General features: G+C 42.0%; 1 protein-coding gene across 1 annotated transcript in view; it reads right to left on the reverse strand.

Moving 5' to 3' along the window:
• Positions 1-10,742, reverse strand: part of LOC102830715 (NUT family member 2G-like) — a 57,119-nt gene extending 46,377 nt beyond the window's left edge. Inside the window, exons 1-7 of the mRNA XM_006877826.1 lie at positions 10,727-10,742; positions 9,583-10,005; positions 9,300-9,423; positions 7,257-7,385; positions 5,904-6,040; positions 4,986-5,251; positions 4,112-4,228 (exon numbers count right to left, since the gene is read on the reverse strand). Of these exons, the coding sequence (XP_006877888.1) occupies positions 4,112-4,228; positions 4,986-5,251; positions 5,904-6,040; positions 7,257-7,385; positions 9,300-9,423; positions 9,583-10,005; positions 10,727-10,742 (1,212 nt within the window). The remainder of the gene's footprint in view (positions 1-4,111; positions 4,229-4,985; positions 5,252-5,903; positions 6,041-7,256; positions 7,386-9,299; positions 9,424-9,582; positions 10,006-10,726) is intronic.
• Positions 10,743-13,504: the final 2,762 nt, after the last annotated feature.

Below are 13,504 nucleotides of genomic sequence, written 5' to 3' on the forward strand. Positions count from 1 at the left end.
AAAAAAGCAACAACAACAGCAAAAAGACAAAACTAGACTGAATACTGTAGTCTATAATCACAGGAAAGGGAAAGAAAGGGAGAGGAAAAAAAATCTGTAGCCTAATATGAGTCTTACTTTAATGTCCTCTCTTCAGCTTCTTGCCTTCAAAGCTGGCTGAGAGATTTCAAGATACCACTATTGGCTGTTATCCTGTACCTCAGGATTTAATTTAATTTTCAACCTGTTTTGTTTTTAAACTCTCTTTCCCTCTCTACACCCCTGTCCTGGCCTTCCTGTATTTAAAAAATAACAACAACAACAACCACAACAAAAACAATTCAGTGCCATCTCTTGGGCTGAGAGTATCTGTGCACATGCATGGCAGAATAACCCACCAGTGGTGAGGGTGGGGGGCGTTCACTCTCTCAGACACTCCCTTTAGTCACCAGAATGGAGGTGCACAAACAGTTGGGGGCCAAGGAACAGATACCAAAAAGAAAGAAAATCAGAACAAAGCAAACCAACAAAGTGTATTGTCCACTTTTGCTCAGAGGTTCCCCTGGCATTTTTCTATGGTGTGTCTGCTCAACCACTTGGTCTTGCCATATGAATTGACCCAAGTTTTCAGCTCAGGGGCACCAAACCCGGCAGATTCAAAAGTACATGATTTCTTACTTTTGCTACAAATTCCACTAGCTATAAGCCTTCAGACATTTTAAATATTCCTCTCTGAGTTTCTGAGTTTTGTAGCTCTGCTCTTAATCTGCTTTGCCTGTTATTTTGTTGTATTGGTGATGGCAAACTTCACTGCACCTCTACCCTAGCCCCTGCCTCCTCTGCCTTTATTGTTTTGTATTTTTCCTGTCACTCTTTCTTTCAAGAAGTATCTTCTATTCTTTTAATTGCTCCAAGCTGGTCTGGTTGCCCTTTCAAGTGGAAATTTCCCACCTCAGAAGATTCTGGATGTGGTTCAGGATACCACCTATGGTCTTATGTAATGCAGAGGCTCAGCAGGCAGCCTCCTTCACTTGGCATGCTATAGCCCCATTTTAGGTATTCCAATGAGTTATAGTAAGAAGACGGACTTAGAAACTTTCTATGGAGATATTTCTGGCTATTATTTTATCTCCCCCTCAATTGTCATTTTTAATGGTATGCTATGGAAACCAAGATTCAAAAGACAGCCAAGCATCTTACCGTTATTTCCCCCCTTTTTCTGACTCCAAATATATCTCAATTCCTGTATTCCAGAGCCTGGTTGTTCCCAGCTTGTGCATACATCATTATTTACCTCTGTGCCACTTAGTCTAATTGTTTCCTCACCCAAATTGTTCTTCAATTCCCCTCCCCCTTCTTGTGAATTGCCCCCTTTCATAGAACCCAAACTATCTTGTGTCTATTCCCTATAATGAGCTCCCCACTCTCAACATCATGGTAACCAACATAGAACCCTCCCCCCTTTAGTATGGGTTCTTTTGCTTAGTCTTTTATAGTAGTGGTCCTATGCATGATTTCTACTTTTGTGACTGACTAATGTCACCCAACATAAAGTCCTCAATGTCCCTTCTTTTTGATGAAGAATGTGATGCCTTTCCTTTTCAATTTGTCATTCCAGGCATAATAAACCATGTGATGGTCAGATTCAAAACAGCCAATACCAGTCCATTTCAACTCACTAATGCCTATGATATTGATGCTTATGTATTCCATTTCATTTTTAACAATTTACAATTTTCCTACATGCATATTTCATAAATTCCATGTTCTGATTATTAATAGATGTTTACAGCTGTTTCTCTTCATTATGAGTTCTATCCCATCAGTAAGTGAAGTTACTGAGGTGTTTACTCCATTTGTGTAATCATGGTCAATTCTACTTTAAGGAAGTAGCTCTTCCCCAGTTGTGTTTTGAGTGCCTTCTCACCTGAGGGGCACTTCTTCTAGCACTATGTCTGACAACATTCTTGTGCTCTTCATTGTTTCAGTATACTGGTGCTGACAGTGTTCCACTGTTCTTCATAACATTTTCAGTGACTAAATATTCAGAAGTAGTTAGTCGTCAGAATAGACCTTCCCAATTTGTTTGGATGACACCCATTCCTGTTCATAAATATGTCAAAACAAATACCTGTCCTTCCTGCCTTCTTTCATAGCTCATATATACGCTGTTTAAATGACTCCTCATGAATATCTGCATATTCTGCCTTATTCTGTCCCCTTTATGATCCAGAATTAGCAGAATACCACTGCTTATTTAACTGTGCTCCTATGAATTAATGATGTATTTTTCTTGAGTGACTACAGAGGCCTAGAGTGCTATGTCCTGTCAGGTAAAACCCACCACACTGGGAGAGCCCTGGATATTTTGAGAATCACTTGAAATTTGTTATCTAACCTCTTTCCAGGAGAAAAAAACAAGCACCTTATAGACAAGTCCTTTTTCTATGTGAAAAAGCAATATTCCATTAATAAACACAGAATAATGATAGGATACCCACAGAAAGTTCTTCAAAACAAGTCAGGCCTTGTGATAAAGGAATGTTGAAGGTGATCTCTGGCGATATGTCAATGGTCTATGAGAAGCCAAAAGACATACAAGTGTCCTTAGTCTTTGGTTCCATAGGTGACTGACCTGGTTCATCTCTTCAACTTTATACTGACATCCTTAAAGTCTCCTTGTATGTCTTTTGGTATTTTTTTCCAAAACATAATAATAAATCCAGCAGTAGAGGAGAACCAAAAGAAAGAAGCACTGAGAATTTCTTCATAAAAACTATCTTTAATACCATTTTACAGAAGACACTTATTAAACTACTGTTCATCATTTCATAATATGGAAGTCCATTTGCACGTCAACCAAACTTTCATCTCTCTTGGTGTCCTCATCACATATGTATAACAACTAAAAACCTACAGTGGAATAGGGGAAGGACATGAGCCTACTGAGTAGGGTAGGGACTGAAAATGTAAATCTATTGTGGGGTTCCCAACTTGAGGATCTGAAACCTAGAAGAGCTAAGCTCACTATTGGCTAAAATGACACTTCTTCCTGTTCCCACTTTCTTTTTATAGGCAGTAAGGTTTGGCCTTCATTCACATCCAAGAGTTGCCTACCAGAGACTCCAAGGTCAGCCTCTGAGTGGGGCCTCTTTGCAGCAAGGGATGGTGTTCTAACATGAGCTGTTTTCTTAGACTTGGTAGCTGCATGTTGAGGTTGGCAAAGACAACCTGCCCCAGGATATAGCAGCTGGGATGCTGGACAGGAGCACTGAACTCCATGGTGAAGAATGCTGGAGGCAAGGAGAGGACTCTTGGAAAGACCCCAGAGCAATAGACTTTCTTGAGATTTCAAGAGGAAGGCAAGGCTAGGGAGTTCTTCCTCCTCCTGCTCCTCTTCATCATTGTACCCTTCTCCAACCACAGAAGCTTTACTAGTAGAACTTTCTATGAACATTGAGGTATTTCTAGTTCCTAATCTAAGGGAAGTGTGACCATGACCCTGGAGAGGAGAGGTTGACTGTCTAGACTTAAGTTTCTGTGACTTTTGGCACTGTTGTAAGAGAGCATGTTCTTTTGACTTGGACCAGTTACTGGATCCTCTATCATCTTTTGGAACACCAGCTACATTACAATTTTTTGTGCTTGTTTCCTTATTGATCGATTGATGTAGGTTGTGGTTGTCTCTGCTTCCTGCATCTTGACTGGCCTGAAATTCTGTGAATGCCTCCACACTCTCTTCCCCTTTCAACTTCAACAGTCGCTCTTCCATGAGATAAAAGGAAGGAAAATGATAGTCACTGGCTCTCTACAAGCTTGAGAAGAGGTGGCAGAGTAAGTGGTGGAGCCCATGGCATTGGGACAGCATTCAGGGAAGTCAGTCACATGACTGTGATTTCAGTAACCCATACTGCATCTCATCCTGCTCATCGTTTTGTGCTGTATTCCTAATCTTTGATTCCTTACCACTCTTCTCAACCTCTCCTTAGACTCCTACCTCCTGATTCTATACCTGCTCCCACACCTTCTGGGAGCTTTTCTTCCCCAGATGCAGTGCTAGTCAAGACATTGTATGGTTGGAAGAAATCCTGCAGATTTCGTGTTCTGATTTTCCTTTCCTCCTCTGGTGTACCCGAGAGAGGGTGAGTCTTTCCTCTTGCTCCAACTCCTGAATTAAGGACAAGGGATCTGTCTGTGATTCTGGTGATAGTAACATTTCCAGGAATTGCAGATGAATAACTGGTTCCACCTGATAATGGAAAGGAAGTTGTGTGAACATCCTTGGCAAAGAGTAACCAATAATCTAGAGCAGGGGTAGGGCAACTTTTTTCTGCAAAAATTTATAACATGATTCACGGGACATGCAAAGTAATCAGGCTGCTGTATTTGGTTAAACATTTAATTAACTCACCCTTAATGTGATGGCTGGGACTGTGGTTGCCTTGGTAGGGCCAGACCAAATGATTCCAGATGTTTCCCACCCCTGATCTAGAGGATCCAGAAATCTGCACCCAGTGTTGTATTATAAGGAATCCTGGTGGGGCAGTGGTTAAAGGTCTCAGCTGCTAACCCAAAGATTGAAGGTTCAAATCCACCAACTTCCCTGTGAGAGGAAGGTATGACAACCTGCTTCCCTAAAGATTCACAGTTTTGGAAACTAATTTTACTCTATTCTAGTTGCTCCTTGGAAACACTACACAGGATCACAGGATTGCTATGAGTCAGAACCAACTCCATGGCACTTAACAACAACAACAACAAATCATGTATGAGTCAAAATTGTCTTGACAGAAGTGGTTTGGGCTGGTTGCACTAGAACTGAAAACCCCAAACTAAACAAGCACACTCACACAAACACAAAGAGAGTGAGAGAATAGAACATGAAAGTTGATCAGAGTTTAAGTCATCAAACTTCATTTCAATCACCTCAGTCATACCACCGCTATATAGTTGTGAGTTCCAAACTTTTGGAACCTATAGACACCTGATTTCCAGGTCCAGCCCACCTTGGTTACAAAGGCTTCCTGTGAACACAGTTTGTCATTGTAGTTCAGGAGTCCTGGGTCTGTGTATATGTCATGCTTTTCCTGCTGCTGCTCATTATCTCCTTTCTCCTTTCCATTTGGCTCTCCAGTGGCTGAATAGGCAAGTCCCAGGAGATCTTCCATGATGTCAGCATACTCTTTCATGGCTTCGTGGGTGCTTTGGGTTCCCAAGTGCACTTGGATCTGTGTTGCTGCTTCTTGTGGAGTAGTGTTTTGGCACTTCCTGTCTTTGGATTGAACACTGGAGGAAGGTTGGAATGAAGGAAGGGAATGGAGCAACAAACTTTAGCTGTTTGCACACAACCACATGTTGTAAAGATACTGTTTTGGAAATACTGACATGGTTCCTGGTAAGCTGGGCCATCCTGAACCCACAAATAATGTGAGAGGAAAAGATGTAAGAAGTAGAAGTCCTGGGAGGATCATTGTGTGAGGAAGTTTGGAGCTACTGCTTTTCCAAGAAATCCTCTCAATCAGATACTTTTTTGAGGATGATTAGATATTTAATCCCAACTTTGGGAATCCATGTGAAACAGCAGATATCATACCTGACCAGTTACATAGTGGTTACAAATCGGACTGTGAACCACAAGGTCAGCAGTTCGAAACTTTCAGCTGTACCGCGGGAACTGCTGACCTTGTACAGGTTCGCTATGAATCAAAACCAACTACATGGCTCATAACAACAACAACATATAATGAAGGATATCTGAGACCCCAGTCTCTTGTCAAGATCTTCATATTGTAATAGCCAGGGATCCCTCTGAAAAGCAAAATACCAGATGTGAAGACAGTAGAGTTCCCCTAAGCATAAGCAGTGTTTACAAACCTCCTTTGATCTTTGATCCTTAGCTCCTGTTACAACTTGGGTAGCCATACCTGGGTGCTGCCCAGTCACAGTATCTGAAGTTTTGGGAGGATGGAATTTCTGTGGAACTGGAGGAGGAAGGTGTGCTGATCCCTTCCTCTGCTGCAGCTTCTGAATCTGCATCTCATCTGCTTCAAACTCCATGAACCTAACAAGGATGAGGAAAGCACAGACCAGGCTGAGATGAAGGCAGCACCCACCAGGAGCACTCATATCAGCAGCTGTTGATTGCAGAGAAGCAGGGTAAGATGTGCCTTCAATAGCCTGTCCAGGTCCTAAATTAGTCCATTTCCCTGGTAGGAGTTACTCTCAGTAACCCAAGCAAGACTTGAGAGGTACTTTACAGTGTCACTTCCTGATCCCTTCACCTGCAACACAACTTAGGTCATAAAGGAAATGAGCCACATCTTCTTGGAATTTTCTTTAGACAGAGCTATAGTTCTCACTTCTTTCCCATACCCTTAATACCTGATGGCATACAACACTGACACTAACTTGTTGAACTCAATGAAGACTATGTTACACACAGCAGGACTGGTGAGTCCTCTACTCTAAACCTACTCTGTCTTTCCCTGAAACACACGCAAAAGATCTGACAGTCTGAACCTGAGAGATGGGATGCAGTTACCTTCCCATAACACCAGCACCAGTTTCTAGATCCCGTCCTAGGCTTGAACTTTGAGCCCCTGAACTATAAACCAGGAAAAGTTTCCAGAAGATATTAGAAACAAGATGGTAGCAAACATCTCAGGATATTTTTCAGATTTCTCTCATCAGTTTCTTTTTCTTTCTTTTGTTTTAGTAATATGTCAGGAAAGACATTAAGGGTTAGAAACATGTCCACAGGGTGCCAGAGGTACTCCTTTCCCATGAACAATACTTTCTAGCTTTTTCCATTCTTAGATAGTAGTAAACGATTTTGTGTCATTTTTCATAGGGAGAGATTTTCCCTAATTATCTGTCACTTACTCCGACAATGGGGCAGTAGGATCAGACTGATATAGCATATCCCCTCACTGTAGAGTCCCAAACAATATAGAATTTTTGTCTAATGGAGCCTGTGTTGTTTATACCCTATATTGACAACCTCAATATCTTAGCACTCACAGATTCCAAATCCCAAAAGTGGTGAGCTTCTAGAAGAAAGTAGAACAGAAAACTGCAAACAGTGACTATGATGGTAGAAATTGTCTGAAGGTAGACAGGGATCCTCATGGATCTAGGTGACTCTATCCAAGTGCATACTTCCTCATCACAACATCTCCTCCCATTTGCATCAACACAGCCACACAGTAGCCACTCTTAATCCACCCCCTTCACATCTCCTCACTCAAGCCCCACAAGGCCAGGATCCCATTACTTACTTTCCTGCCATCTCGTAGTAGATCATCCGGTCAAAGTTGCTTTTGTCCTGCCATTCCTGCACGGACCGCCACAGTCCCTCCTCCAGGATCATGGTAGGCTTCAGTTGAGCCAGAGATCTCATGACTGGGCTAAAATCCCATGCACATCAGTCAGTTTCTACCAGTACATTTTCCATCCCTATCTTGACACCCTTGCCCTTCATTACATCTTTGTTGCTATTTGTTCATATTCAGTCCCCTTTCCAGTGTGTACTCTTAGATTTCAATTTTTTGTTTGTTTCCAGGATACTACTTACAAAGCACCAGAAATATACTGAGATGTGCTCCCGGGAGGGACGGTCTAAAGAAAGGATACCCTTGAGTTCTCAGTGAAATTGTGAACAAAATTAACTTCCAGATACCATTAAAATGCAGATACCCAGATCCAGTCCAGGGGTCCCCAGAATTTCACCAACTTTCTATATGACTCTGGAGTGGAAGGGCTGCACCTTGGCAAATAAACCCTAAGGCCCCAGAGTGTATAGAATGGTAGGTCATTCAGAACCAATGATGAATGGAACACATGCTAATTGAACTGTCTCAAGATTAGAAAATTGTGGGCCCAGCTGCGTTTGAGACTGATGCAAGCAACCCAGAACTGCTTAAGAATGCAGAAAACCCCTAGAGAGGGGAGGTAGATTCCTTCAGTCATTCAGGCATTTGTGGAGGAACACATATGGAAAACTGTCCTGTGATTGCAGTAAATGTTTCATGATTGACCCATAATGATCAAGGGGCAGCACAGGATTGAGAGAGATGTAGTCTCTGGGAAAAGACTCAGCTCTCAGATAACTAATTGTTCAGCGTTCCATTCACAGACGCCCATGTCTCTGGATTTCATGATCAGTTGCTCACTCGCGCTCACTGTAACTACGATATTTTTTGCTTTTGTGAGTACTTTTCTTGTAGTACTTTGCCTTTCCTTCATACCTAGTACAAAAATGGATATCTTTTATGAGGCACACCATATGTTAGGCACTCTGTTGAATACTTCATATATTCATATGGTTTTAGCATTCCTCTGAATTATAATTGTCCCCTTATTCAATGCGTTATTCAAAGGTGAAGATATACAATGATCTGTTCAACACTGCAAATCTAGTGAGGACACTTTGTATACTCTACCATTTCCCTGTTCTAAATGGAATTTTAAAGTGGAAGGAGGGTGGGAGTATACTTAAAATGATTTTCCTGTAGCCTGCCCCCTTTTGCTCTCCTCTGGATTTGATATAGTACTGACCAGTATGTGCTCAGGAGTCCTGGTGTGGCAGTGCCAGTTAATGTGCTAGATTGCAAGTTCCGTTTGAACTGCAAGATCAGAAATTCAAGCGAAACAGCTGCTCCTTGGAAACCTTATATAGTGTGACTATGAGTTGGAATTGACTCGATGGCACTTAACAACAACAATATGTGCTCCATGACTATGTTTGAAGGTAAAGACCAATGGTATGAATGTGTTTCTGTTCTGAGATCTAAATTCACATTGTGGTCCTTCACTTTACAACAGGAATGAAACCTCTCTGATGTTTAGTCTGTAAGCAAATTATAATTTTATTTTTTTTATGATTCAATATTTATATCTGAATCATTAGTATAATGATTTCAATATAAATATTGGTGTCACATTCAAGGTGGAGGTGTGATTACTAGTACTGGGACTGTACTGTCTCATAATATGTCCCATAACCCTCATAACCTTTCTTCAAATGTTTCAGAAAGCCTCATCTCCATTGTGGTGGTTGTGGCTGCTGTGTGCAGCTGAGTCAGGTCTGACTTATAGCAACCCTGTATAGCCTTCCCGCGGCTATAAATCTTTATGGCAGCAGAAAGCCTCATTTTTCTCCAGCGAAGCTGCTGGTGGATTCAAACTGCTGACCTTGCAGTTAGCCGCCAATACATAGCATACTATACCACTAGAGGTACCCTCGATTTTATCTCCCCCATGTCTCTTTATTTGAAAGCTGCAGGATAATCGCATGTTTCCCACCTGTCTAGAGCACTCACATGAGAAAGCAGGAAAGAGCTTCCGTATCTGGACTTTGGAGATGGTGTCTCCGGGCCAGAGGCTTGAAGCATTGCCAACGTCGGTAGTTCTCATAAACACTCTTGGAGTTACAGGAGGAGTCATCTAGCAAGGGCCTGGATTAGGTGGTGGCCAGGCCTTCCTCCCTAGAAGAACTATGCAGCCCTGACTGAGACTTCACTTGGGGGAAAATGGAGACCAGCTGGGTACTAGGAAGTGGAACTTGAAGACTTGGGTACCAGCTTCCCCTAGAAACCTGAGTACCCACAACAGAAGTGGCAGGTATCAATTGCTCCATAGCAGAGGCTGCCACAAATGGTGGTGGAGCATTCAAAACAGTCCCACTAACAGTCCCTGGGGTGTTCCAATTGAGTGGGGTCTGTGTCACGATGACAGTCTGAGGCACAGGGAGCTCCCCTTCTGACCTGACTTGGAGAATGATGTTACCAGTCACAGCCATATTGGGGCCAGGGCCTCCAACTCCTGTCACCAGCGGTGGCTTAGGGAAAACAGAGAGTCCCAGAGGCATGCTAGGAGGGCACGATGAAGTCATGAGGGGCAGTTGGTGTTGCTCCCAGAGTGGTTGGTATTGGGTTCTGGGAGTAGGTGGGGAAAAGTGAAGTGCAGTGAAAGGAGACATGGAGGCACCAGGATTCATGGTCATATCCTGTCTCAGCACTGGAGTGGCTGTTGAGACAAAGGAAAAGGGTGAATGTAGGGGGAACAAAGGTAACTAGGTTTTAAGTCATTCAAATTCCCTACATGGTCACTGTGAATCAAAGCCATGGAATCAACAGTTGAGTGGCAGTATGTACTGGGATACTGGTGACAATTGAAAAAGTCTTTGGTGTGATTTTGATGTTGCTTCCCTCCAATTGAGAAGTTTCTTAATAGAGAACTTGTGAGAATTTCAACCAGCTCCCAGGCCCAAGCTGTCACTGACTCTGAGCAACTCTTTTAGGAGATTCTTGGCAGACACCTCAGCCAGCCTTTTAAATGATTTCCAAGACATGGATGGAGTTGACACTCACTCTTTCTGAAATGCCACTGTGCATGTTCACTAGCAGGGAAAGGACCTTCTTAAGGGGAAGGCATTCTCAGGACTTTCTTGAAGGAATCAGTCTCCAAAAGAAGAGTTTCCCTATTCCCTTCTCAGCCTTTCTTTTCCTGATAGCCATTATAAAACCCCTCTCTTTTTTTCTCAATCCTCCCAGTCTCATTTGTCCAATCTGTTTCCCCAGGCTTCCTAGGTAGGATGGCCTAGGAGGTGTAATGGGGGATCTGCTCCATACTCTACTTCTGCTCAGAGAACATGTCTCAGGGGAACTGTCAAATTTGGATTCCCAAGGATTTAAAGGGTGTTGAGAACTTTGATAACAGCCCCTCTCCTACCACCTACCAGACTTACCTCCTTGTAAAGCCATCTCCACAGACTTGGGTACTGACCACAATTGTCTGGCAGCCTCCAACATGAGAAGATAACAGTCCTGGGCTCAGAGTGTGATTGGCTCCAGAAGATGCTCATGAATCCAATAAAACGAGGGAAAAATTTGAATCTAAACAGGAATAGAATGTTGGACTCAAGATATTCTATAGCGGGGGATGGGTGGACGGCAGGTGAGAGGAATAGACATTCTATGAAGGCATCTGACAGGCTACAAGTTTCCTTCATAGGACAGTTAACTACACAAGTTGTGTGGATTACCTAGAGTGATTTCAAGGTTCTTTTTGATTCACAACATGAATGCTATACTCTAGACCAGTTCTTACAAATTTTTCTAGATTTGTATACCTAAATTCACCCTGCTTCTCAACTGTAGGTGGTGATCGTTAAGTGCCATTGAGTCATTTCTCACTCACAGTAACCCTGTAAAGGGTTTCTGAGGAGTGGCTGGTGAGTTTGAACCACCAAGTTTGTGGTTCCAACTGACCTTGTTGCCCAGTGCTTATCCGCAGTGCCACACCGGGTGATAGGTCCTTGAATTATTTAAGTGGCACCAGTAGTTTGTGAACAAAATTCATTGCTAATGAAGGCATGGATACATATGTTGTTGGTGTTAAGTGCCGTTGTGTCGGTTTCTAACTCATAGTGGCTCTGTATAGGGTTTCCAAGGAGTGGCCTGGCTAGTAGGATTGAACTGCCAAAGTCCAGTGCTTATCCTACAGCACCACAAGAAAACTGAGTATTTGAAATTAGGATTGTCTCAGCAGTTCCATTTTGTTCAGTATGTGTATGCAATCAATATATGTAAGTATCATTGGTTATGAAGCAAGCCTTGTTCCCTAAAAGTTCCATCCAGTACTGAAAACCATGAGAGTGTCGTATGGCTTCTATTACTATTGATCTTCTTTCCTGAAAATCCCCACGGTATCAAAGCATGACAGTAACCTCTAATTCTGTGACTAGAAGACGTTCTCTACTGCTTCTTAGATTATTAGGTTGCACATAAATGTTTGAGTTTTAATTTCTGACATTGACTGTAATTCAATAGTTAAACGAGCATATCTCTTGCATGGCTCAAAAGTCAAATAGTTCCAGACATTTTCTATAGTTACAGCATTTCCCTCTGCATCTTTACCTTGGAAACCATGTTCTCCATTGAAGAAGAAACTGATGTTTTCTGTTTCTTTTTCATATTTTTAGAGATACTGTATGTCACTAACAGTAACTAGGGGAGTACTGGGAATCTGTAGGATAAGCACTGGAATGTGAACCAAATAGATGGCGATTTGAGCCCACCGGTCACTCAGTGGAAGAAAAATGATGCTTTCTGCTCTGTGAAGACTATACATAGGGTCGCTATGCATCAGAACTGACTTGATAACACTTAACTTGACTGCACCTAACAACAAAAGCAGTAACTAAAACAAGCTATGTATATGCTTTCCTGGTTTCTTTTTCTTTATATAACTAAGATGTTTTCCAAATGTGTCTTCCAAAAAAATTGACATTCTCTTATTTGTCTCCCATGCCTCCTCACAGGAATTTGTTATTCTATTTCCAGTTCTTTAGAACTAGATTCCTAAAAAGACAACTTCTGCATTCCATGAAAATTCAGTACTTAAAAATATGCTGCAAAAAAAAAAAGATTCCTAGGTTTGCAGTTTTGTTACGTGCAGTTGAGTTGGCATAGCAACCTATGTGCAACATAACAAAGCAGTGGCCGATCCTGTGCCATCCTCACAATCGCTGTTACAGTTGAACCTACCGCTGCTGGCACTGTGTCAATCCACCACCTTGGGGGTCTTCCTCTTTTGCTGACCCTCCACTTTACCAAGCATGATGCCCTTCTTCAGGGACTGGTACTTCCTAATAGAATGTCTGAAGTATGAAATACAAAGTCTCACCATCCTGACTTCTAAGGAGCATTCTGGTTGTACTTCTTCCAACACAGATTTATTTGTTCTTCTGACAGTTCTTGGTGCTTTTCATATTCTTCTCCAACACTGTAACTCAAATGCATCAATTCTTCTTCAGTCTTCCTTACTCATTATCCAATTCCATATGCCTATGAGGCAATTGAAAATATCATGGCTTGGGTCAAGTGCACCTTAGTTCTCAAAATGACATATTTGCTCTTGCACATTTAAAAGAGTCTTGTACACTAGAGTTGCCTAATGCAATACTTTGTTTGATTTCTTGAATGCTGCTTCCATGAATGTTGATGGTGAACACAAGCAAAAGGAAGTCTTTTCTGCATTTATCATGATGCTATTTACTGGTCCAGTGGTTAGGATTCTTGTTTCCTTTACATTGAGGTGCAGCCCATACTGAAGGCTGTATCTTTGGCAGAACTTTACTTGCATGTGGTATTAATTATAATATTCAATGAGTTCTGCATTCTCTTAAGTCACCTCTCTTTGGATTGTGCACACATATGGATCTCTTCCAATCAGTTGGCCAGGTAGCTAGCTGTCTTTTAAATTTCTTGGCATAGATTGGTGAGTGCCTCCAATGCTGCATCAACTTGTTGAAATATTTCAATTTGTTTTCTATCAATTCCCGGAGGTTTCTGCCCTGCCAGTGCCTTCAGTGCACCTTGGACTTCTTCCTTCATTATCAGTGGCTCTAGATCATATGTTACCTCTTAAAATGTTTGAACATCAACCATTTCTTTTTGGTACAGTGATTCTGTATACAGGACTTCAGAGACTCCCCATGTAATATTTTTTACATGCTTACATT

This window comes from Chrysochloris asiatica, unplaced genomic scaffold (assembly GCF_000296735.1).
Source record: "Chrysochloris asiatica unplaced genomic scaffold, ChrAsi1.0 scaffold00624, whole genome shotgun sequence".
In the NCBI taxonomy this organism is placed as follows: domain Eukaryota; kingdom Metazoa; phylum Chordata; class Mammalia; order Afrosoricida; family Chrysochloridae; genus Chrysochloris; species Chrysochloris asiatica.